General features: G+C 34.0%; 2 protein-coding genes across 4 annotated transcripts; one reads left to right on the top strand and one right to left on the bottom strand.

Moving 5' to 3' along the window:
- The first annotated feature begins 481 nt into the window (after positions 1 to 481).
- On the top strand, positions 482 to 8,890 carry LOC112509641 (lysophospholipid acyltransferase LPEAT1-like). Of its 2 annotated transcripts, XM_025114708.1 has the most exons (9): positions 482 to 1,132; positions 1,858 to 1,977; positions 2,076 to 2,113; positions 4,400 to 4,464; positions 5,451 to 5,519; positions 6,374 to 6,507; positions 6,986 to 7,126; positions 8,294 to 8,357; positions 8,509 to 8,890. In XM_025114708.1, the coding sequence occupies exons 1-9, from the start codon at positions 611 to 613 to the stop codon at positions 8,520 to 8,522; spliced, it is 1,167 nt and encodes a 388-aa protein (XP_024970476.1). In that variant the 5' UTR covers positions 482 to 610; the 3' UTR covers positions 8,523 to 8,890. The 2 variants fall into 2 exon arrangements, with proteins under 2 accessions (XP_024970476.1, XP_024970477.1); XM_025114709.1 differs by lacking the exons at positions 8,294 to 8,357; positions 8,509 to 8,890 and adding an exon at positions 7,371 to 7,444.
- Positions 8,891 to 14,925: 6,035 nt separating this feature from the next.
- Positions 14,926 to 21,732, bottom strand: LOC112509705 (deSI-like protein At4g17486). 2 transcript variants are annotated; one of them, XM_025114802.1, is made up of 4 exons: positions 21,482 to 21,732; positions 18,226 to 18,481; positions 15,659 to 15,946; positions 14,926 to 15,361 (listed from the first exon to the last, which is right to left on the bottom strand). In XM_025114802.1, exons 2-4 carry the CDS (start codon positions 18,431 to 18,433, stop codon positions 15,123 to 15,125), a joined length of 735 nt encoding a protein of 244 aa, XP_024970570.1. In that variant the 5' UTR covers positions 18,434 to 18,481; positions 21,482 to 21,732; the 3' UTR covers positions 14,926 to 15,122. The 2 variants fall into 2 exon arrangements, with proteins under 2 accessions (XP_024970570.1, XP_024970571.1); XM_025114803.1 differs by having other exon boundaries at positions 21,458 to 21,728.
- Positions 21,733 to 24,703: the final 2,971 nt, after the last annotated feature.

Genomic DNA, 24,703 nt, shown 5'->3' with positions numbered 1-24,703 from the left:
TAATTTCCAAATAAATATACAATAACTACATATCACATTTTAAAAAGTAGGTAAATAGCCAAATATGAATACGAGTGCAATAAGAGGAATCACTACTACCCATCCAGGTCAAGGACGGTAATATTGGTACTTTCCTCATAAGAGGAATTACTGATGCCTAATGTTTGCGTAACTAAGATGATTGATTACTGATCATCGATACCGTCAGTAACTCTAACTGTCTCAAGGTAGCGAAATTTCTTGACGCATAAGTAGCGATCTAAGAAAGTAAACATAAAAGGTATACTTTGTTTTTGATAACATGGACATTTTGAAAAACATTTAAGAAATTAACATATTTTTGAATAACGTGAACCTTTGAACACATGGTCCTACATCACAAAACTCAAAAATTCCCAATTCTCTGCCATGGCAATGAAGTGAGTCTGATAGCGGGAGCAAATAGTAAATAAAGTGTTTATCGTGGGAGCAAACAGAAAAATATTCTGAGCACCACCATCACATTCACATCATCATCAACCCCCCTGATCTGATAATCTCCATTCTTTCTTTCACCCATTTGATCAAACAGATGGCATAGAAAGCCATATCAACATCCTTTAGGGTTTCCATGGATTCAGAACTCAATGGCTTGTCATCAGAACCCCATTCCCTACATTGTGATTCCAATCTTGAAGACGGTCCCATTAAAGATGATCTCCCCCTCCTCCACTCCTCCAAACCCATCACTACCGATGACACATCCACACCCCAGCCAGACATTGAAGAGCTTGAGAAGAAATATGCCGCCTATGTCCGACGTGATGTGTATGGCACCATGGGACGTGGGAAGCTACCTTGGACCCAGAAGCTTCTTTTAGGGATTGCACTGATCACCCTCTTTCCGCTGCGTATGGTGTTGGCTACGTTGGTTGTTGTGCTCTATTACTTGATTTGCAGGGCTTGTACTCTGTTTTTGGTGCCGAACCGGGAGGATGAACAGGAGGATTACGCACATATGGGCGGGTGGAGGAGAAGGACTATTTATTGGGTTGGAAGGGTTCTTTCAAGGTCGTTGCTTTTTGTATTAGGGTTTTATTGGATCACGGAGACTTATAGGAATCCGGACCTCGACAGCAAATTCAACGATGAGGTAGCTTTATTTTTCTACTTATTTATCCGAGTGAATTTGTATGAACAGTTTGTATTCTGCTACTTGTTAAGGTAGACAATGCAGAGTGAATCATCAATTAAATTTCCTTGTGCCGTAATAGAGTACTTGATATCAAGCTTACGTTATTCATGTTACTAAATATATTATACCCTTTCATTTAAGAATTATGCAACAGGAGCTACTCCAAAGAGTATATATAATCATCACTGGAACATCTTACTAACTCTAAGCTATGGTGGTCATATGAGAAATAGAAAGAAGAATAGTGATTTGGAACTTCATTGTATGTAATTATACCATGCATACATGCATTTTGTTCATAACCATTTCTCCTACCTCCTTTCATTGTGGGGAATTGGGGATATTTGAATACTTTTCCATTGAGAATAATGTAAGAACTATTTGTTTTAGCAGGAAAAGCAACAAGCTTGAATATCCTGAAATTAAACTAGTGTGAGAAGACCATTTGCAAGTTCTAAAATTTGGAGCAAAAAGTGCCAAAAATTGGTTCAGTAGAAGAAACATGCTTTATGATCTCGAATAATGCTGTAGTGTTATATGTTGCCATGTTGGTTTGTCACATCTGTAAAATCAGCTTATTGATGTGATCATTATTTTTTTTATGTTACTGTCCTGATGATCCTGTCCTTCGCATATTTGTGAACAAATAAGCATATGAATTAATTGTTCCTTTTGATGGCCAGTTGGACGAGAATGGTGAATCTGAGGAATGTGAAAGACCTGGAGCGATTATATCAAATCATGTTTCACATATCGATATTTTGTACCATATGTCTTCTTCATTTCCGAGCTTTGTCGCCAAGGTTTGTCTATTGTTTGAACCAGAATTGAAATTATATTTATATTTGTTGGGTGATATAGCTGACATGTTCCTACTATCTGTTTGATATCATTGCTGAAGAGATCAGTGAGCAAACTTCCTCTCGTTGGCCTTATCAGGTTGGTTTGAGTTGTGATTTACTCTGATGCATATAATATGACTTTAGACTGTCTTGTACAGTGAAACTCTTTTTCTATATGAAAGAAGACAATTTCCAGTTGATGAGAGATGTTCATTTAAAAAAAAATGATATTTCTTTTACTTGGTCAGATTCAAGGGGTGTTGAATGTAAAATTTCTCCTGGTCTATTATTTGATCCGTATCCTGTCATGCTACTTAAATCTGGTTGTGCTCCTTTTTTGATTTTCACATTTAGGTGTTCAATTATGGTGATTAAAGCAACAAAAGGGAAGGCACATGATGCATATTCTTGTCTTGGGAATAGAATGTGGATAACCACAAGAACAGAATGATTGGAAACCTATTGGAAGTTTGACTTCTATAATTGTATATAAAGCTGTATGTAAGAGGGTAAGGACTTGGAGAAAGTTTAAGGTCATGGTTTGAGCAATGAACGCTCTTTTTGCAAAATTCAAGGGAAAGTATACGCACAGAGACTCCCTCCTAAACTGTTGCAATGCCTGGAGCTGGTCCACCTGGGTCTCTCTTTAGATAAAGTTGAGTGTAATGTAGCTAACAATTATGGGAATTTAGAAATTCAAATCACGATTTGAGCAAGATATTTTAGGAGCAATTTCTTTTTTAATTCATATTATATATCAAAGTTTCTAGTAATTTGTAACTTGTCTAACCTCGAGTTAGTTTGGCGTTCATCCTAAAATAGCTATGTAACAATCCCTTATGCTTTGTAGAAATTGCATTTTCATCATGTGCAAGCTTCTGATCTCTAGCCTGTGGACATGGCTTCTTCCTTCACCATTTTTCTTCCTTTTCCACCTCTTTTTTCCCTTCCATTCCCTGCTTCACATAAATCACGATGCATGAGACCTTGCTGCGAAAACTGCCATCTGTTTTATGTACGTTTAAAAACCTAACCATATGGTCTGCAATATATTGTTTCTTGCTGTGAATTGTGATTTATTTGTATATGTTAACCAAACTTTCTAGCTGTTTTCTATTTCTAGAATGTGCATTTGCTGTACACTAGTCTTGGCTTTTCTTCCTGTACCAAGATTTGCTACTATTGTGCTTTGTGTTTCCTTACTTGTTACAACCTATTTTTCTCACATTCATTTCTGATGCATTTTCTGTTTATTGTACTCTTTTCTTCCTTGCACGTAGTCTCCTCTGTAGCCTGCTTGCTTGAATCGTACTTCCTTTTAATTTTTGTTTTGCAAGTCGGGGGTCTTCATGGAAACAACCTCTCTACTCCATCGGGTAGAGGCAAGACCTGCATACAATCTACCCACTAGATCCTTCCTCTATGTGGGATTTAGTTTAGTTTATTTCTGAAGTGTCCATCTATGGGTTTTTTGGGTCGTGATTCCCTATTGAAACAAGCTTATAATCTATTTCAAAATGTGGTAAGAAAACAAAGAGCTGGTCTATCAGGATGAAAATAAATTCAAAAAAAGTTTAATAAGAAAAAGAAGTGTAGTAGAAAAATGGCTCATTGGCCGCCCTTTTACTTGTAAGCATAAATTTTAAGGAATTTGTTCTGTTTAGCATATGTCGTTCGCATCCGGTCTGACGCATATACTTCTGTCCTCCGCTTGGTGGTGTGGTGGTGTGGAGGGTGGGTATCAGGTTGCATCAGTTCTTGATAACCTTATATTGATGGATAACATGTGTATTGAGTTTTCTGAATTTTGCATGTTGTTCATGAATGGAAATTAAACACTTTAAATTTTTGGCAACTCAAATTTTCAAGTTTTTAGCCAATAGTTTTACTGTTGCAGATTGTTTCAAAATTTTACAGAGGATGTGATCTGAAGAAACTTTTGGAAGTGTCAAATTTTAAGTTATAAATGGGGGTGCTGCTGTGTTATACTGCCAATAGATGGCTGAACATATTGTAGCCATACATGATAAATTAGTTACTTTATGGAATTTGTTGCTTCTCTGCATAATTTTAGAGAGGTCTAAACGCAAGGCTTTATCTGTCTGTTAGTTTTGTTCCTTCACAATTGACAATTGACACTATATGTTGGTTTGGTGTACTAACTAGTGCTATGAGATATATCAGTTAGAATATCTTCCAAGTTTTGTATATATAATATCAAGTAGCTTATGATTTATCCTTATGCGGCGTAAGCACTTTTACTGGCTTTATTTTATGTATTATTACCCCTCCCCTTTATTAAAATTATCCTTTTCTTTTAATTTTTTTTAGTTTGCACCAATTTAACATGTCATTGCGTTGCATTTACTTTTTCTGTTTTCAGCAAGTGCCTTGGTTGTGTATATGTTGAACGGGAGTCAAAATCATCAGAATTCAAGGGTGTTTCAGGTATTATATATCTGATGCAACATTACTGGTTCACATGCTTTGTTTTTATATCATTTTAAGAACTGTACCAATATTATGGATTTTTATCTTTGCTTGTTTGCTGAGTTGATAATTAACATGTCTAGTAGAAAACATGTTAACTTGGGAACCATTTATCTTGCCGTCAATCCGGTGTTGCATCAATGCACTAAGCATATTGAGATAGACTTGCACTTTATACGCGACATGGTCCTGTTCAAGACCTTACATGTTCGTTATGTACCTATGGTTTGTTAGCTAGCTGACATTTTGACTAACGGACTTAACTTCTGCTCGATTTGCTCATATGAGTTCCTAGCTGCACATTTTTCTGGTTGTTTCGTTTGTGGGGGATGTTAGAGATATGCATGCAGAGGTGTTGCCACATGTGCAAATTTTTAGTTGGTGTCACATGTGCGTTCTGTTAAGTTGGTTAGCAGGGTGGTTAAGCTTGAGTTGGTCAGCTCTTGTACACTATAAATAAGATGTAAGCTCATGATTAAAGGAAGAAAATACATACAATAAGAGAGAATTTCTTCTATGTTCACTGTTTTTCTGGTTGCTGTTGTACCATAAAGTTGTTTAACTTTTAACTAGAAGTAGAAATTTAGAGATCTCTCTTCTCTAAATTTGCTCATGTGGCGACACCTCTGTATACACCTTGTACACATCTATAAATTTGCTCATCCCCAATCAATTACTAGTCGTATTATACACTTGTACCCATCACCTTTCTGTTCATACATGCTTATAAATTAGTTAAGAAAATGATACTGCCTTTGTCAAACAGGTAAGAGAGGGTCAATGGTGAAAGTTTGGGGGTACAAGTCCAGATGTAGTGTTTCAATATCTATATGTAGCAGAGATTCTTTGCATGTATAGTGACTACCTATCTTTTCTTCATGATTTAACAAGAAGTATATTTCTTTTAATGCAATACATGTTGCATTTTGAGTTGTTGCTTGCAGGTCTTGTGAATGATAGAATTCAAGAATCGCTTCAGGATAAGTCTGCACCCATGATGATGCTTTTTCCAGGTTATCATTGTTCTTTTTTCTCACTTGTTTTGGCCCTTGTAATTTCTAATTGCGTACATGGTTATCTCCCTTGCATTTTAAGTGGTGGTTTTCAATGAGCCTTGGGTGGCTGTCTTTACTTTCTTCTCTTTTGTTCCATTTCTCTTTTTTTGTTTACACAAAGTTTGACAAACAGGCTTTGACTTTAGAATTTTGTTAACATCATCTTTTTTACCCATTATTTTTTTTATAATTATGTTTCAATCTATTTTTTGGTTTGGATGGGGTGGTATACTTGTTTTTGTTTTCTTTTTGCTTGTACCTTGTTACTTCTTTTCCTCCATGAGTCTTGAAGAAAGTACTTCTATTTCACCGATTCACATTTAAGACTTGCATCAACTCTGGAGGAGTACACTGCATGCATGAGCATCTCTACTCTATGGCTGACTTATAAACTAAAGGTTTGAAAATTTCATTTAATGGTGAAATTGTAGCACTTCTTTTGTGCAGAAGTGGGGATGAAAAGATTTAAAACTTAAAAAAGGGGAACTTGATTTCTCACATTCTCCAATTAAAAAGTTATCATTTGCTTTATTTGCGGACTATCATTTCAAATTGCAATTGGGGTGTAATGATTTGCTACTGATAACTGAATTAGCTTTGACTATGACTCTAAGAATCAGTCCCAAAAAAAGGAACAGATTGTCAAGTGTCAATTCATATTGCATGCACCTTCTTTAGTGATTTTCTGTTGCTTGTTTAACCAAATGTTGGTGAGTAATCTTCTGTTCACCTGTAATAATTTATTTCGATATGGTTACCTCTCCAAATTTGCTTTTTTGGGTTGTTTAATTTGCTTTATTGTGTTTATACAGAAGGGACTACTACAAATGGGGATTATATACTTCCATTTAAAACTGGTGCATTTTTGTCTAAAGCTCCTGTTCTTCCTGTTATTTTGAGATATCCATATCGGAGATTTAGCCCAGCATGGGATACCATATCTGGGGTGAGTGTCAATCAACATGGAAAAAGGAGAATTTTTGAGTCATTATCTTGTTGTGATGGTATATTCTTTCTATTGTTTTGATATATAGGATCCAAAAATGATGGAGATTTGTGTGATTAGTTGAATAAATAGTTTTGCTTCTATGTTTGATTAGCCAACCAATCACATGGTTTCCTTGCTTAACTGGGAAGCTGTTTACCGAAATCACTATCACAAGTCATGAAGTAAAGCATAAAACGGACATATGGGCAGTGAATAGAAAAAAGATTGACACATCCACTTCTAGTTTCACTCTCGGTCTTCAGATACATGGGATTTTATCTGAGATATGCATTTTCCCATGTTTGTCACTCTTCTGTAGGAAGTTCAAAAGGCTCCCGTCTTGAGCAAATTTGTAGTATATTAGGTGAGCCTTATTATTCCACACGTGATGAATGGCTCTTTTCACCAATAATTCTGATCCATGTTCCACTTGCAGGTACGTCATGTTATTTTGCTACTGTGTCAATTTGTTAATAATATTACAGTGTTGAGGTTACCGCTTTATTACCCTTCACAAGAAGAAAAGGACAATCCAAAACTCTATGCAGAAAATGTTCGGAGATTGATGGCTCGTGAGGTATGCTTATTTATTCATTTCAGTTACCAGCCAATGCCATATTAATTACTTATTTCTTGGTGTAATGCATTTCATTACAAGAGGTTACAATTATTTATAAATTAGAATAAGACTATTTGGTAAACCTTTTGAAGTTGCCTAATTTTCTGAAAATTTTGAAAGAGCATCATATTGTTCCCTCTGGCCCATGAAATGTGGCAACACTTCTATAATATGGTAACACTCAGGCCCTGACAATTTATAGGTTCGGGGAGTTTGTAAAAAAAGGGTTACCGGTAGAGGTCAAGGGTTCAAACTTCACGAAAGGTGAGCTCTGTGTGTGAGTATTTGCCGTATATAAATATTATATACTTCAAAAAGAAGTACAGAAAAAGCCTTAAACACATGTTTTTTTATTATAAAAAATAAAATTGAATTCAAAAAAATTCTAATAGTTCATACGAAACAATTTTTTTGAGCATTCCTAGACACAATCGTCAATAATAATATCTAGATCTATATCATATTATCATGTATCAATATATAACTAAGTTTATGTTAGCATAGCACCACTTTCTACCAAACCAAAGCTAAAACACCATCACTAACTACTAAACCATTCTAAACCCCTTATTGTATACAAAGTCGTCCTGTTACAATATTCATACTAATCGAACATATACAAAATACCAAATAAATATAGTCAAATCCTATGTAAAAATTTGATGCCATCGAGGAGTCCATAGGATTCCCTTGTTCTGCTGTGATTGAAGGTTATTTGGGACATTTGGTAAATGGTTAAAACATTTCTCGAGAATTTTGTGTGCCCGATTAATGGAAATACCTGAAATTGAATATAAAGATCCTTTGCTTCTAAAGTCAAATTATATCATTTTATTTGGAAAGTGACAGTTCAAACGTTGACAAGTACAGTAGGCGGTGCCAAATTAGAAGTCCTTTCATAACATCTCAGAGGTGAAGAACAATGTGATTATGATTTTTATGTTGGTGAAAGAAAAAGATAAGATTAAAAAGTTAACATCTTGCTCAATGGTATGATACAGCGAAGGAGATGAATACACTTTTGTTTTCCAGTTTGGATGCATATGCAACATTTCCAGTTTGTTAAAGGTGGGGAGTTGATATTACACGGTGCCTGAATACGTATAGTTGTTGTGATGTGTGCAGGGCAACTTAATAATGTCGGATATTGGATTGGCAGAGAAGAGAGTATATCATGCAGCTGTCCATGGTAAGCCGACTGTTTTGACAATTGATTGATAGGTTTTTGATCTGAAGATGTGTAGTTAGTTCCCTATTTAGTTGGTATGCAACAAGTTATTATTCATTCTGAATTAAAAAGCATCCATCATCTGAAACATTCTGTTTTTGCTTTCGTGCAGATTTGTTTACTTAAAGATGACCATTGATTAGTCATTTGGCCAGAAAGAAAGAAAAGAAAAGGGAAAATAATAGCAAAATTGTTTGAAAAATGTATGAATGAGCTGGTAGCAGAGCAGACCTGAGATTTTGGTGAAATGGTGCTGCTTCCTTGGTCTCTACCAGTGAAGAAGATTGAAGAATGAAGGTGGTGGAAGGAGACCAGCAAAAAAGAAAGCAAAATTGGTGTTTATTTTTTCAAGGGTTTGTTAGTTTAAATTAATTAATGTATACTTACTGATAACAGAAAACAAGTAAAGCAGAAAGTAGATTCACAGCAGTTTGTTTCAGTGGTCTCAGTCTTTGAAGCCTGGTCTAACAAAAATGGAGGAACAAACCACTCCCTTTGGTCCTGTTTATTTAGAAGAAAAAGAATTTTTATTGTTTTTTTTAAATTATATAACATAATATTAAATTCTATTTTTTAAAAATACCATTCCTAGTCTTTAATCAATTGGAATCGAGTCTTTAATCGATTGGAATCGAGTCTCCAATCGGAAGAGGAATCTACCCGTGGTCCGCTTTCTATATCTGGGAAGGACTCAATTCCTTCTTTCTTCCCCGGCGAAATGTAGCAGGAACAGCCTTCCCGCAGTTGCATAGCTGCTTAGCCAACAACGATGAAGGTTAGTAACTCTCTTTAAGATATTCCCATAAGTGTTGCTAATTTGAATTGATTATTACAAAGTATAAAAAGAATTTTGTTTAAACAATCCATGAAGATAATTAACTCATTCCATAAACATCCTGGTAGGTATGTATGGTTCCATGGAGAAGATGGTAATTACCGACCTTGATGGGTTGCTCGATATCTGGTTTGTTTGACTGTTAACTTTAAAGGTCTTGTAAAATAGTAGAGGTTTGCGTAAACTGGTTTGACCGTTTGGGCACCCATGGCTAACCGTTAAACATAAGGTCTTATAAAATTAGTTGAGGTTCATGTAGGGTGGCTTGGATGGCCATGTCTACAAAAGATAGTAATTGCCATCTTTATATATGATTCTGAAGTATAATCTTTAGGTTCGTCCAATAATGCTAGTGTACTCGTTCTTAGGAACACTTGATAAATCTGATTTAAAAAAGATACGAGTTTTCGTTTATTGAGGAACCAACATAATTTGTTGAACGACATATAAACAATTTCCATCAATTATTCTTTAAATCTTTGTGATATACCGTCATCGTATTCATATTTGATCAATGATCATAGTTCTTTTTGAAGTATATAATATGTCATACGGTAAATAAACTCACACGTCCTTTTTCACCAACTGAAGTTTTAATCATTGACCTCATGGGAACCGGTAAAGGAAAAACCGAGTGAACCGGTAAAGGAAAAACCAAATATGGAGTATGGCTATAGTGTCATGCGATAGTGACATCCGGTCGTGCCCGATTATAGTGCCATGCCATTATGACATCTGTCACAGTAGCACTGATGGTACTTAGAGTATGGTCATCCCGACTATAATGCCACGCGGTTGTGCCATCTTTCACAATAGCACTGATTGTATTAAGAGTATGGTCATCCCGACCATAGTGCCATGCAGTTGTGGCATCTGTCACGATAGCATTGGTGATAGCGAGTGGTTAGTCATCTAGACAATTGTGCCATGCGATTGTGATAATGACACGATAGCGGGCACGATAACATGAGATGTACCGAGAGCTGGTGCATCCGGGATATTGTGCCATATGATTGTGACATTGTCACAATAGCGGGGCACGATAGCCATCAGATCTCGAAGTATAAAAAAAGGTTTCGGAGCTAGGGTTTGTCATTGTTCTCTACCTTCTTCCCTCCTTTGATTTGCACGATTTTGGAGCACTAGGGTCCATTTTTGGAAGGTTTTTAGAGCAAATGGACGGTTATCATGGAGTTAAAGATCTATGGTGGATAATTTTAAAGATTCTTAAAGAGGTAAGCTTTTTAGGTATTTTAGGATCTATTGTTGGTATTTTGGTGAGTTTGAATCTTGGGTTAACTCTTGGTATCTTTTGCTTGGATGGTGATCTTAAGAATGTTTCTTGGGGGAGTTTTGCTCGTAAATCTCAAATCTTCACCAATAGAAGCTAGATGGGGGGTTTGGAAACTAGGTTAACTTAACCTAGCAATGTCAGTTTCAAGTAGTTTTGTGAAAACTTTGTACATGCTTATTTGGAAATGATTCCCAGAAACTATGGTGTGTTTTTGGATTTTGCTCAACCTATGAATCATTAATATAAATGTTCCCACCCTTTGGAGCATAAGTTGTATTAACATTGGGTATTTGTATTTTATTTGTTTATATTGTCTTTTATTGAATATTCAATTGAGCTGTTGAGTTATTGGCTCAGGTTTGACTCAAATGGGTTTTGGGGACATTTGTCCTATTCAATTTGCTCTATGTCAAGCTTTGGGAGCTATATATAGTTATGATATATTTATGGGCAAATTACATGTTTTGAGTGAGTTGGTCATTCAATTAGAGTCATGTAATTTAGATTTTAATGCAATGGATCCATAGACATAAGAGTCAGTTTTATTGGTATAAGTGGGATGATATTCCCTTGTTGTAACTTGAAATAGGCATTGGGTCTTTCTAGGCAACATGGTGTAGGCTCTTGCAGTCGAACATTGGTTATTAACCAAAGATACTGTAATTTCTGATGAACAACTTATCTAGGTACCCTAGAGATGTCAAACTATAGACATGGAGTGCTTAAACTTGATGATTCCACAAGCGATAGACCTAAGTGGTTGAGCTTAAAGACTACACAAGTGATAGACCTGGAGTGGTTGAGCTTGATGACAACACAAACAATAAACTTGGAGTGGTTAAGCTTGATGACTCATTAAACAATAGACCTGGAGTGGTTAAATTAATGAATATTGGTCAGCAGTGATGCTCATTAACATAAAGGTGTAGGCTTAATTTTGTGTTGCGTCACATCCAATAGAATCGGGTCCTCCCGTCACCGAAAGATGTGTTTTGGATATGGTACTATATATGTGATTCCAATGTTATTTTTGGGTATAGAATGTACCCATGATTTGATGTTTCTGATGTCGTTTATTATCCATATTTTGTTGATTTAGATACTTGAGTTCTATCCATGTTTCCCGTATTTGAACATCAAGCTTTGTTGATGTTTTGAATGAGTATAGGGTTTTCTTTTCAATGGGTGTTTTGATTTAGAGCTTTCATCATGAAAAATGGTGGCTTTTGGAAATATGTTGCTTTTATGATAAAGACATTTCATTTGAGAACTTATGATTTAAATAAGTAGTCTTTCAGTTTTATTGTGTATAATTATGATAAAAACTTCTTGAATTCACTAAGGCGTTAAGCCTAATCCTTTTTCTTTGTGAGCATGACCATCAGGTCCTCTCGTGGGGTTGATATTAGCTACACTTGAGAAAAGTTGAGTGCTAGTTAGAGACTATGAGGACATTAATCTTTAGGACATTTTCGTATCATTGGAGATAGCAGCTTTTGGTGAGGATTATAGTAACACCGAACTTAATCTAGTTTTATTCAGGTCTAGATTTTTTATTGTTGACTTTGAATTTTTATTATATCCTTGCATAAGTATATGACAGTTGTAGGGATGTTGTACTGACTTTAGCCTTTAACGAAAATTTAGATGAGTCGCTCTTTCCAAATTTGAGGGTGTTACACCCGGATATTCTTAAGCCAAAGGCCCTTTGGTTCGATGATCATAGTTTTCAACAAAATGGGTGTTTAGGTGATTATACTAATTACTTTGGAATGAAACGTTAATATATGTTTCGTTCTTAACAATCACATATCAAGCAACAAGATAGTGAGTTTTGTTTATTAAGAAAAAAAAGAAGCCTCCTCTTAAGTGGGAAGCTTAATTTGGTTATATCTTTATCCTGCGTTGATTTGATTAACATCATCTTTTTTTGCGTTCTATTTGACAAATTTGCCCTAAGAAGAGACCTTGATAGTGATGATTGGGACCAAAACAAGTATACAATATGGTTCAATATGTTTTTTACAAGTTATAGTGGTAAAATACCGAATATCGTTCAGATTGAAGTGAAAGTTTAGTACAAGTCTAATGAAAATATTGATTATAAATGTTGAATTTGAAGAAATATTTTGGATTTGAGTTACCACTATTGAAGATGAACAAAATACGTAAACGAAACATGGGTGTAAGACTTTTGATGAGACACAAAGACAAATCCCACCAGGCCATTGCTATGACCATGATACAACAATGAGTTAGCAACAATAGTTCCACCACCTATTTTGAGGAAGGCTCTCTTGAGCTTTACAAACACACAAGATCTGTCTCTAAAACTTGCACATCTCTATGCAAGACCAAGACATAGAATAAGTGTGCAATGACATCTTCAAAATATATGGATCAACAAACCTTTTGTTTTCAAAATATATTTCTCAAGTATATTCTCATATCATTCAAGTTAATGTATTCCAAGTAGCTTATCTCTAAGACTGTTACACTTTAACACTTTGGCAAATGATCAACATGTCAAGAATTACATTAATATCCTCAAAAGACATAGATTAACAAATGATGTGTCATAGCCATTAGATATGTAAAGAGGCTCCATATGTGGTCTTTAAATCACCACAATTTGTCTTTAGCTCATCCCCTATGTATCCACAGTTTATGCTTTCATTCCCAAGCAATATGCTAATGCTACAAATAGTCTTAGCATAATTGGTCTGTCCAAAAGGTTAAATTAGGCTTCCGTACCTTTAGTACAGATAAATCATAACCTTATCTCCATAAATCAAGAAATGGAAAATAAGATAATAAAAGACTCAAGATTGGGATATAAAAGGGAAATAAGCTAGCTATAAGTGAGTGTTCAGACATTGTAGAAGATAATGTATATCAATTGTCTTCTAATTTCTCCATTAGTTGTTCTTCTGCAAAAAGGGTATGATACTATAGCCTGGAGCGACCCCACTATACAACTTTCACGAGAATCATGGAGAGGTAAATAACATGTAGTAGGAGGAGCAGGTAGGTAGTGATTGAAGATGATCTGTATACCTCATTCATTTTGCAAGATGACCACCTCTTTACCCGCTAGACTAAAACCATGGAGACCCGCCGCCTTTTCTTTGTAGTGTCCCTTCTTCCGGATGTCTTTGAGGTTTTTTTGGAAGCGTGTCTTAGGCTAAGCCCAAATTGATGCTGATAAATTACGACTGTAAGACATCAACCCTAATAACCACAATTTGTAGACATCTGGAATTGAACCCAGGTCAGATGGGATATTTCATCACATCCTCCTGGGCCTCAACCACTATGCCACAACCCTTGTGGTTATGTCTTTGAGTTTTTGTTTCTTTTTATGGATATTTCAAGTAAGGGGTCATTTACTAAATGCTTATCGAGTTAGTGCTTACCAATATCACTTACCTTACCGATTGAGCATAACAAGGACCAAAACCTTACCCGATAGACTAATAGTCTTCTCTGTAAGTGAGAGAAAACAAGGACTGAGAGTCTTTTTGGTAAGTGAGGCATAACAAGGACTAAGAGTTTTCTCGGAAAGTGAGGGAAAAGACTCTTACCTGGTAAGCATTTACCAGGTTTTAGACATTTATCATTAAGTCATTTTGATGGCTGAGAATGTTATATGATAAGGTAAGCAAGGATAATTTCTCTTACTGGTAATCGCTTACTCTTTAAGGACCCCTAACTTACCATATTCTCTTCCATTTACTCCGTTTCAAAATCTTATATTTGGGTTTCAAAAACATTCTTCGTGTCTAGGATTCATATTAAGTATGATTGCTTTTGGTTTTTATGGTTCCATTTTTTAGAATACATACAGAGGTTTAAATACAATGACTCCGGGTTACCTGCAAGTCAGGTGGTCGTCCTAAGATTAGTCGGCTCGCATAGCGGGTTGGCTATCCAGGTTAATCAAAAGAAAAAAAAAGGTTCGTTATTTATATTTTTATGGTATGAAGAGCTTATTCACCAAGTCATATCAATGTGTTTGTTTAAATCTTAAAAGATTTAAGTTCTCAACTAATTTTTGGTTTGTATGGAATTACGTGCTCGACCATATTTCCTTTTGTGCGATCCAAACCTACGCTTCCTCAAGAACTCCTCCTCCCCCAAAATCAAGAGTTGCTATGATGATAACCTTTGAAGTCAGGCTCGAACCAATCAGGCACTACCCTTGTGATTAAATCAAGAGTTGCTATGATGATGATGATCGGATTAGATGATAGCACGAGAGTTAGGATTAGTAGCATACTAGTTTTAATCATTTAATATGATAATTCGTACCAAATTAAACAAACTCGATATATGGATCCAAAAGTAAGATGTATGTAAACTTCACCAAATAGATTGTTTGGGTCCAAGAGGTTTGCCAATTTAACATGAATACCAACCTCCCAATAAGAAGTAGAACTTAACACCAAACACCCAATTCACAACATTTATACTGCACAAACCACCATTTTTGTACCTAATGCTTTAATTAAAACGAATAATACGGAATCGATCGAACAACTTCTTATTTACGAGATTTTCCAAAGAAGAAATGAAAAGTAAAACGACATCCAGTCTCTTACCTGTTGTTTAGCACCACAGTTCTGGATCGTCTCAACTCCCATGGCCGTAGGCAACCCTTTAACGGAGACTGCAGAAGTAATGAAGACATCGACAACTGTCTCTGCCTTGACGACAGGAAACTAAAACTACCACTTCTCAGCGTTTGCTTCTCGTTCTCATATGGTATGCAATTAGGATCATGTTCCACGGCCGAAACTCTAAGAGCTTCCGGTAGAACACAGCTAAAAACCGAACCTTCAAATGAAGACATCAATCAATTCTCATTGCTACTTAATACTCCATCCGCCCCAAAATAAATGTCCACAATGAAAAAGGCAAACGGTTTTAGGAATGTGTAATCATTATAATTTTTAATTAATGAAATGACAATTTTACTCTTAATAACTCATCTCCTAATTAAGGACAGAATTGAAAAGTGGACACTTAGTTTTGCGTATTTTGGGACAAACTAAAATAGAAATGTGAAAAGTTATTTTGGGATGGAGGGAGTTGCATATGGAAGCAAGAAGATTGCAGAGGAAGAATTGTTACCGAGTTTAGCAAGTCGATTAACCCACCCTGGGATTTGCTTCCCTGTTAAATTGTGACAAATGTCGTTGCAGAAATGGTTGCAGTTTTTGACAATTAGGTGATACGTGTCGCCATAGTAGTTTGCAGCATGGTGTTCTATGAACTCTCTGACCTGGATAGGGTCCAGACATGTTGTCCCGATTAATATCGACCTCCTAAACTTGAATCCTGGGCATTGCCGAGGTTCAACCTCAAACACACCACTACTCGGATAGTCATGAGCTCCAAATGCATATTCTACACCATGAACTGTCAATTTAATGCATCAGAAAACAGCATTAATTTACTTGAATTCTTGAACTCGATTAGGCAAAAGAGCATAAGAGAAAACAGATTTAAATATATGGTTTTTGTCTACTTAGACAAAAGAAAGGAGTATCCTCATGAACACACAACACTATATATATAGAGGGTGGTTCAAATAATAACCCATTTTTTTGTGTTAACTCTACTAACCAACATCAACCAATCACATTCTTTCTTTACTTTATGTTCAAATGTAMCTTATAAATTGAATACAAGGGTCATTTTGTAATTTGACCTTTATGTAACTCYYTAATAATTATTTGGGAGTTACAAATCTTTTAAGATCCCTCTAATTGATCATGAGAAATGAACGATCAAGATCGTTTAATGATATATCTATATATATAGGGGCTGGTTCAAATACTAACCCAAACTATTGTGCAAACTATGCTAACCCGATCTTGATCGTTCATTTTCTCATCAAACGGTCCTTATTAAATGAGACTACAAAAATAATCATTTAATTAATGTATTAAATGAGATGTCTATGAACAACTGTTCAAAGGGTAATTTTGTAAAAAAATCGCATCACATYGTRAACCTATATTATTCARAMGATTTCGTAACCTCCAATCAACTACGAAACTGCCAATCTATACGATCAATAGTGTATATCATTAGAGAAAAATTTGGTTCATAATATTCATCAAAACGATGGATRATTTTGGCGAAATGCATACAAGTTTGGATGTGTGAACCTAATGAACATCACACACACGCAACACTTCACAAATACATACAAGTTTGGATTTGTGAACCTAATGAACATCAGCAATATGACATAAAACAGTAACGAATCCCAACGTYTACGTCTGTGTTATTTGTGCTGATTTGATATCTGTTAATATATGTGTGTCTGTGCACAAATGTCTTAATGCGTCATAGTATGAAAAATGTAATCGCTATGTGTGTGATCAAGTAATATAGCACAGTGAACATAATGAACAACCCCTACATAAGCATGATATGATTTGTGCTATATGACATAAAACAGTAACAAAACTAAAACTATTATTACACAAAGTAGATAATTAAAAAGAGCAACAATGATGTGAATTTACTGAAATTGAAAACTTAGTGAAGAATGTATATTGTTTGTCATCCCGAAGTCAAATCTTTAATGAACATAATAAACAGCCCATATGTAGTTAGTCTTCAAAACTAAAACTATTATTACACAAAGTTAATAGTTAAAATGAGCAACAAGGATGTGGATTTACTGAAATTCAAAACTTAGTGAAGAATGTATATTGTTTGTCATCCCAAACTCAAATCTTTAATGTAGGCGTGTTCACATTAGCGTGTTCATAGCTATCGTATGTTCATATTGGGGCACTTATTGATTATTTTCTTCACTTTCAGAATTCGAATTCCGAATGTATTCATAGACGCTTTTAGCTTTTTCATGCTCATTGTCTTCGATCCGTTTTACTCTATGATTATCCATATTACTTGGACTATAACGGAATATTTACAAAAGGGACTTTTTTCAAATTTACAATATCAAAACCATTATAGGAAGAATAAATGTAAAATTCAGTAAGATGAACACACGTGAAACTTAATGTCATTATTACATGAAGATCAATTAGTAATATTTTAAGATTGTAACTCCCAATTAAAATATTTGGGAGTTACATAAGAATGATAAATTACCTAAATACCCTTACAATTAATATGTGAGTTACATTTGAACCTAACTAAAAGATGAAACATGATTGGTTGATGTTGGTTAGCATAGTTTGCACAATAGTTTGGGTTAGTGTTGCGTGTGTGTGATGTTCATTAGGTTCACACATCCAAACTTGTATGCATTTCGCCAAAATCATCCATCGTTTTGATGAATATTATGAACCAGATTTTTCGCTAATGATATACACTATTGATCGTATAGATTGACAGTTTCGTAGTTGATTGGAGGTTACGAAATCGTCTGAATAATATAGGTTCACAATGTGATGCGATTTTTTTACAAAATTACCCTTTGAACAGTTGTTCATAGACATCTCATTTAATACATTAATTAAATGATTATTTTTGTAGTCTCATTTAATAAGGACCGTTTGATGAGAAAATGAACGATCAAAATCGGTTAGCATAGTTTGCACAATAGTTTGGGTTAGTATTTGAACCAGCCCCTATGTATGTATATATATATATCATATATGTATGTATATATATATATCATATATGTATGTATGTTGAAAAGGGAGAAACATTACCTTCCACACCAGAATGAAAGATGCCAAAGCCAGCCCAATAAGCATAGCCATTCATGGGAGTCAAGTCATACACGTTGAGATAAACCGGTGCATTGCCTGGCCCATATCCGGGTTTAACTTTTGGAAATAACCTAAAACAAGGGGTTGATTTTCCTTTTAAACAGAATGGCACACTGGATGTCAATCCCTTCTTCATTACGAATTTCATGGTGCACCAAGTTGTGTTGGCTGAAGTCAGTCAGCACATGTCATCATCCTATATGTGTATAGACAACATCAGTAAGTAATCAATGCTCGCTTGACTAACTCAAAAAGGAGGCAGCTTCCAAATGTCAAGAAAGATCAACAATGGCCACAGTCCACAGATAGGGAATATAAATACAAAAATACCTTAAAAGGAGATAGATCCTGTCATTGATTTAAGAAACATTACATTGACATTTTTAAAAATGATAAAAGATTTGGCATTAAAAGCTTTTTATAAAATCTTATGATTACAAATCATATTGTTATGCATCCAGTTTGTGATTTTTCTAGTCCAGCAACCCAACTCAACCTCTGAATTTACTATATGTGAATGACATGTCAACAAACCACACTAATGAGTTAATGGAGAATTTGATGGCCTGTCCAATAACTCTTTACACCACGTCAATTTTTCAGTTATTGTATGTTTGACCTCCTTCCCTGAAGATGAGACTTCAAGACTTTGAAAATCTTGATGGCCCACCAACACTAGACAAAAAGCCAAAGAACATCAAGTGAAAAACTGAAAGTAATAAATGGTTTATCCTTTCTTTGATGATAAATAATAGCAAGCCTCAGCACAGTACCATACATGACTCCGATGAAAAAGAAAAGGGGGGAGGGGGGCTAAAGAAAGGTAAGAGATTAGACTAAAGGTGCAGAATCCTACAGAAGCACATTAAGATTTTCTCTTGCTAACCTGCAATCTCTGGGAACTTAATTATAACATAAAAAAATCAGCAACTATAACAAAATGCATCACAGCTCTTTAAGCGGTCAGGCGGTGATTTTTTTACTCAACAACTGGCACTGAGGTTACTGAATATGATTCATATCTGTATTTAAAAGTGCTAGTTTTTTTAACAGTGCTTGATTTGGTTTGTATGTGAAGATATTAATGTATTATAATGCTCCACCTTCTTAATAATCCTTCAATGAACAACCGTTGGTAGCCACTGCATAATCCCACATATATAAAGCAGTGCTGTAACCCTCATCCTACCCCTACAATCGACCCCCCACCACCAAAAGGAAAAGCTGTGGTATCTAGATCAAAGATGTCTGATACCACGGTTAGAAAAAAAAAAGATATTATCCTTTCTAATCTCCATTGAAGTACCTTGAATCAGTTGAACTGAAAATAAAATATGTAGCAAGATACTTGAGAATATTGCCTATTCCATTATGTCAATTACTCAGAAACTTTTCTTAACTTCACAAATTCACCATGTTATTACGAGACCTTCCCCTGCACAAGCATTCCAACAGATCTACTACACATAAATAACTCAAAGGAAACAATTTCAATACACATCAAAGACCATGAGTGGGAGCCCCCATTAGAGCCACCACTAAGATAAACTTAACAGGCTTTTAGTTATATTATATTTAACTCTCAAGATTAAATTATTTCAAGAAACAATTAGCCTATTAAGATGAGATCAACACAACTGTCTAATGCTCAACCAAGATTTTTTCTTTCTTTTTTTATTTTCTTTCTGCAAAACTTGTCTTTTTATCTTTTTGCAACTTCATAATTTAATATTATCTTAGTTCAAGCAACCTCATCATGATGCTTTGACAAGATCCTTCTTTGCCGCCTTTAATCTTATAATTAACAACCAGCTTTTACACATGTCCTCAAATAAAGGACATTTTTATTCTGTAGTTTAATTTTTTATTCTTAATTTTTAACATCTTATTCAAACATAGGTCCTTTTCAAAGACATATTTAGACACAGGTAGGTAGCTAATATTATAGAATTTTCAATGAGTACCAAGGTCATGACATATAGCATCAAGTTTTCAACAACGTTGCAGGCTTAAAATAGCGGACTTGTTAATACAGAACAGAACTCAAAGAAGAAAAACTAAATATCGATTGTGCATCCATGGTTACACAAACTACATAATCAAAAACAAATCAATACAAATGTACTAATTGTGCCAAGGAAAAGGAGTATATTCATAAAGCTTTGTCAAACGAAGGGCAACTAAATGTTTTTTTTTTAAATTATCATGCTATTTGATACCTTTACAAGATCCAAGCAAACTTTAGGACTTTCGTCCAGGGTTGTTGCTCCTAAAGAGTTGATAGCATAGGATCCGAACCCAAAACCTAATGGTCATGGGGACCAAGTCCTAGTGAATTACTACTAGGTAAACCTTTGGGGTTGAAGGGCAACTCAATGCTATTTGTACTTTAAACACATGACTTCTTGCACTATTTTTTCATCACAAAGCCACCATAAATGACTTCGTTGCGATCCCAAATATATCAAATTTGACAACTGCTCTACATAATCATTAAAACATATTTACTCAACAACCAACTTCTTAAAAACAGCAGAAAACACTCGAGCATAGCAAGAAATAAGGCGAAAGAACACATGAATGGACTCGGTGCTCACAAAGTATGTACTTCCCCCCACCCCACCTGCAATACGGAAAGTCAAAGTAAAAAAGAAGAAAACGTACTCACACAGTGCTTATGGATGTCAGAAATGAAAACACAAAATACACGACGTTAAAATCTGCCCAACACCTTCAATAACCACACGGTAACAGATAATCATCGAGTTGGAGGAAAATAGACTCCGCGGACATTTTCTCCAAAACCGTTTCGATTGAACAAAAACTACTCACAAATTCTAAATTTTAGGCTTAAAGTTTCTACGGTCGACACAAATTCATCGTCGGAGAACCTAAACTTGCTGAGATTTGCACAATACGGTTGATTTTTCTCAGATCTTAGCTGGTAAATTACACGAGAACGGAAATTATTACAGAGCAAAACAACAACAACAACAACAAAAACTAGATTAAGCATTCAATATAGCAAACAGATCAGTGAAATGAAATTAACAACGGAATTCGAAAAATTAGAATAATGAAAATCCAGCAAATGAGTGAAGATAGAAACAACTAACAGTAACATCAATAAAAAGGCTAAAACAAAGTTTAACAAGAATCAAAAGAACATTACATAAGAAAAATAAGTCCAACTCACAGCGCAGAAGAAGAAACACCAGCAGCCACCAGCAAATGCAAAGGTCCACCAAATTTATGTACAAACACAGCCAAATTTCTGTAACAAATTTATTTTCAGGTGAAAGATATGAGCAAATTTAGAGGCATGATGCTTCGAGGTTTGAGCCAAATTCACAGAGAGCAGTGGGCGTATGAGAGAGAGAGAGAGAGAGAGAGAGCTCATCAACCATGGAAACACAGGCACTTGTTTTATCTACTCAGATGGTCCACTCTTGGAACCTCGTTTATAATTTCTATTATTTATATCAATTGGATTTTTGTGGTTAAATTTAAGATAAAATGTATTAAAATCTGATCAAATTTATTTCAATTATTTATTTAATGTGATGGAATTTTTTTAATTAACGTATGCAAATTTATTGTGTTTAATAAACAGGTTTTTAGACGATCTCATATAGACCGGATTTAGAGGTATTTAAGATTGTTTATAAAAATAACTTATATGACACATGTAATAATCACTTTTGAGTGTTTGGATAAATAATTTATACCGGTGCCAAACCGGTAATAAAAAGTTTTTGAAGAAGTTAAACTCTTTTGACTTATAATAAATTGATAAGTGCTTTTGTAAAAAAATATAAGTTATTTCAAATAAACAATCTTAATAAAAAAACATTAGTTATTAGTCATCGCTCAAAAGAGTATGAAATAAAAAGAATTATATATTTGTTACATATAAAATAAGAACTTTATTATATTGACTTGGGATCATGTGAGACCAGCTTGTTTTCGTGAGACCCGTGAGATCAACATTTTACACTTGAAACTTCACAGCAAAATGCTGTGAAGGTGACTTTTTAAAACCTTCACAGTATTTTTGCTGTGAAGGTTCGACTTTTTTTAAATCTTCACAGTGTTTTTGTTGTGAAGGTTACGTGTAAAAATATGGTCTCACGGGTCTCACGAAAACAGGCTGGTCTCACGTGAACTCAACCCTTATTATATTTGGTTATGTTTTCGCTTAATTGAATTGTATCTTAAATCAGTTTTTACTTTGTTTTTATAATAGCAGCATGTTATAAATTATTATTATTATTATTTATATTTATATTTTATTTTATGATGTATCTAAATTTTATCATTTCCAAAAAAATTAAAAGTTGTTTAAAGTAGACAAGAAAAAAAATGCATTACTTGAAATAAAAGAAAAAAAGTTCATTTTCAAATATAATGAATGAATTAAAATATGTTATAGTTATCTGTATTTTAACATGTCTTTTAAAGATAAACTAGAAGGGTACTTGTGTAATACAACGAGATATATCTCGGTTTTATTGTTTCGTTTTATTCTTTTCCCTGTTGATATTATAATACGATTTTATGTGGTTTTGAGAAAACAATAATATTTTTATTTTGAATAAAATATAAATTTGAAGATATACCTTAAAAAATTTTAAAAAAAATAATATCAATATTACTATCAAATTAACTATTTAAAAATTCTTGTTTTGTTTTGTAATTTGATTAATTCAATTTATTTATTATTATAATTTAATTTTGGTTTAATAACAAAATAATTTATTTTTGATTTAATAATATAATTTTTTAAAAGATAATAATTAAGTATTCTGTTAGAACACAATGATTATCTTAATTATATTTTAGATTTATTATATTTAAAATAAAATGTTTATCCAGTACTTGGTTATGCGTATCTGCAGTTAGTTACAAGAATTCAAGAATAGAGTTTTAATAAGTTATGCTTATGAATTATTTACTTATAATCTTGAATTTTAAGTAATATGAATCAATAAACAGTACTTTATATATAAAAATAGTTTTTAAAAGTTTTTATCAAATATTATAATATAGTATAGATTAACGAGTCAAGACATTTCATCATGAAAATTACATTTGCAATCAATTTTCTAAATCATATATAAATTAGTCCAAAGATTTGAATTCATAAACTTAAATCTTATTAATTAAATGAATAAAAAAAAGAAGAAAAGCAAATATAGAGAGCAAGACATGGAGGGCCTGAAATTTAAAAATGGGGAAAGGATTAATAGAGTAAGATACACACCTCCAAAAAGTAAAAGTGAAGGGGAGTGTGTGTGTGTGTGAGAGAGAGAGAGAGAGAGAGAGAGAGAGAGAGAGACAGGGATATATTTGTCCTTTTTTACTTTTGATTCCTATAAATTATTATACTCTTTCTAATGTTTTGAAACATTTGATTAAAATGTCGAATGCATAATTAATTGGTTACATGTCACTCAAAGACATCACGGTAGTAGGAATGACAACGGGTTGGGTTCGGACCGGGGATTGGTATCCTGTCTCTGAAACCGATAATTAAAACCGTCTTCGTAACCGTTCCGAATTCCGTCGGGGATTCCCATTGGTTTTAACCGAATCCGAAACTGATCTGAAAAAAAATTACAATATACTAATTTTCACAAATAAAAGTACATTACAATTTTTAAAAAAATGTAAGTTTAAATGTCTCAAACATAATCGAACCAATTACAAACAATTTATTAGATTACAATATAAAACTAAACAAAAATTCAAACATCATACTATTAAAATCACGATTTTAGACAAATAAACTACACTTTTTCGTAAGCTTTATTTGGGTTGTTGAGGATATTTTATATATATATATATATATATATATAAAATTAAAATTAATATATATCCATATCGGGTCAGGCCGGGCCGGTGATCACCGTCCCCGTTAAAATCCCTGAATTTGTCACCGATCTCCGCCCCGTCCTCGATAAGATGTCCCCGCTACCCGACGCGAAAGTTTCGGTTTTCAGGTTTTCACCATCTGCTTCGGGTTTTTTTTGCCATCCCTACAAGATAGGGGTGTAGTTGTCCTTTTCGTCATTGGTTTTTTATTATTATTTTAACACCAATTTATTTGACATTTTGGTATTGTATGGTAAATTCAAAGTAACTTATATTTTAAGTATTACTATCTGGATTGATAAAGATGGCTTGTTGAAACACAGGTTGAAATAATTTATGAGAAGTTTTTTATCATTCTTTTTCAATTAGAATCCTTATTAATTTTAATTATTATTTATTGCTCTTAACCATAAATAAATATTAATTATTAGTAAATAAAAATTAATTATTGCTAATATTAATAAATATTAATTAATAATAGTTGAAAACTATTATAATTTTAATTATTTAAAATTATTATTAATCATATCAATTATTTTTATAT

The sequence above is a fragment of the Cynara cardunculus genome (assembly GCF_001531365.2).
Source record: "Cynara cardunculus var. scolymus isolate 2C chromosome LG 3, CcrdV1, whole genome shotgun sequence".
NCBI lineage: Eukaryota > Viridiplantae > Streptophyta > Magnoliopsida > Asterales > Asteraceae > Cynara > Cynara cardunculus.
This window is presented reverse-complemented; position numbering and strand designations above follow the sequence as displayed.

What these genes read in the sequence shown, in the direction of transcription:
- LOC112509641 (XM_025114708.1), top strand. Translation starts at nt 611, where the DNA reads ATGGATTCAGAACTCAATGGCTTGTCATCAGAACCCCATTCCCTACAT. An exon ending in AGAATTCAAGGGTGTTTCAG is followed by an intron (nt 4,465 to 5,450) that starts GTATTATATATC and finishes TGTTGCTTGCAG; the next exon opens with GTCTTGTGAATGATAGAATT. An exon ending in GGAGATTGATGGCTCGTGAG is followed by an intron (nt 7,127 to 8,293) that starts GTATGCTTATTT and finishes TGATGTGTGCAG; the next exon opens with GGCAACTTAATAATGTCGGA.
- LOC112509705 (XM_025114802.1), bottom strand. Translation starts at nt 18,433, where the DNA reads ATGAAATTCGTAATGAAGAAGGGATTGACATCCAGTGTGCCATTCTGT. An exon ending in CTTTCATTCTGGTGTGGAAG is followed by an intron (nt 15,947 to 18,225) that starts GTAATGTTTCTC and finishes TTAAATTGACAG; the next exon opens with TTCATGGTGTAGAATATGCA. An exon ending in TAATCGACTTGCTAAACTCG is followed by an intron (nt 15,362 to 15,658) that starts GTAACAATTCTT and finishes CTTCATTTGAAG; the next exon opens with GTTCGGTTTTTAGCTGTGTT.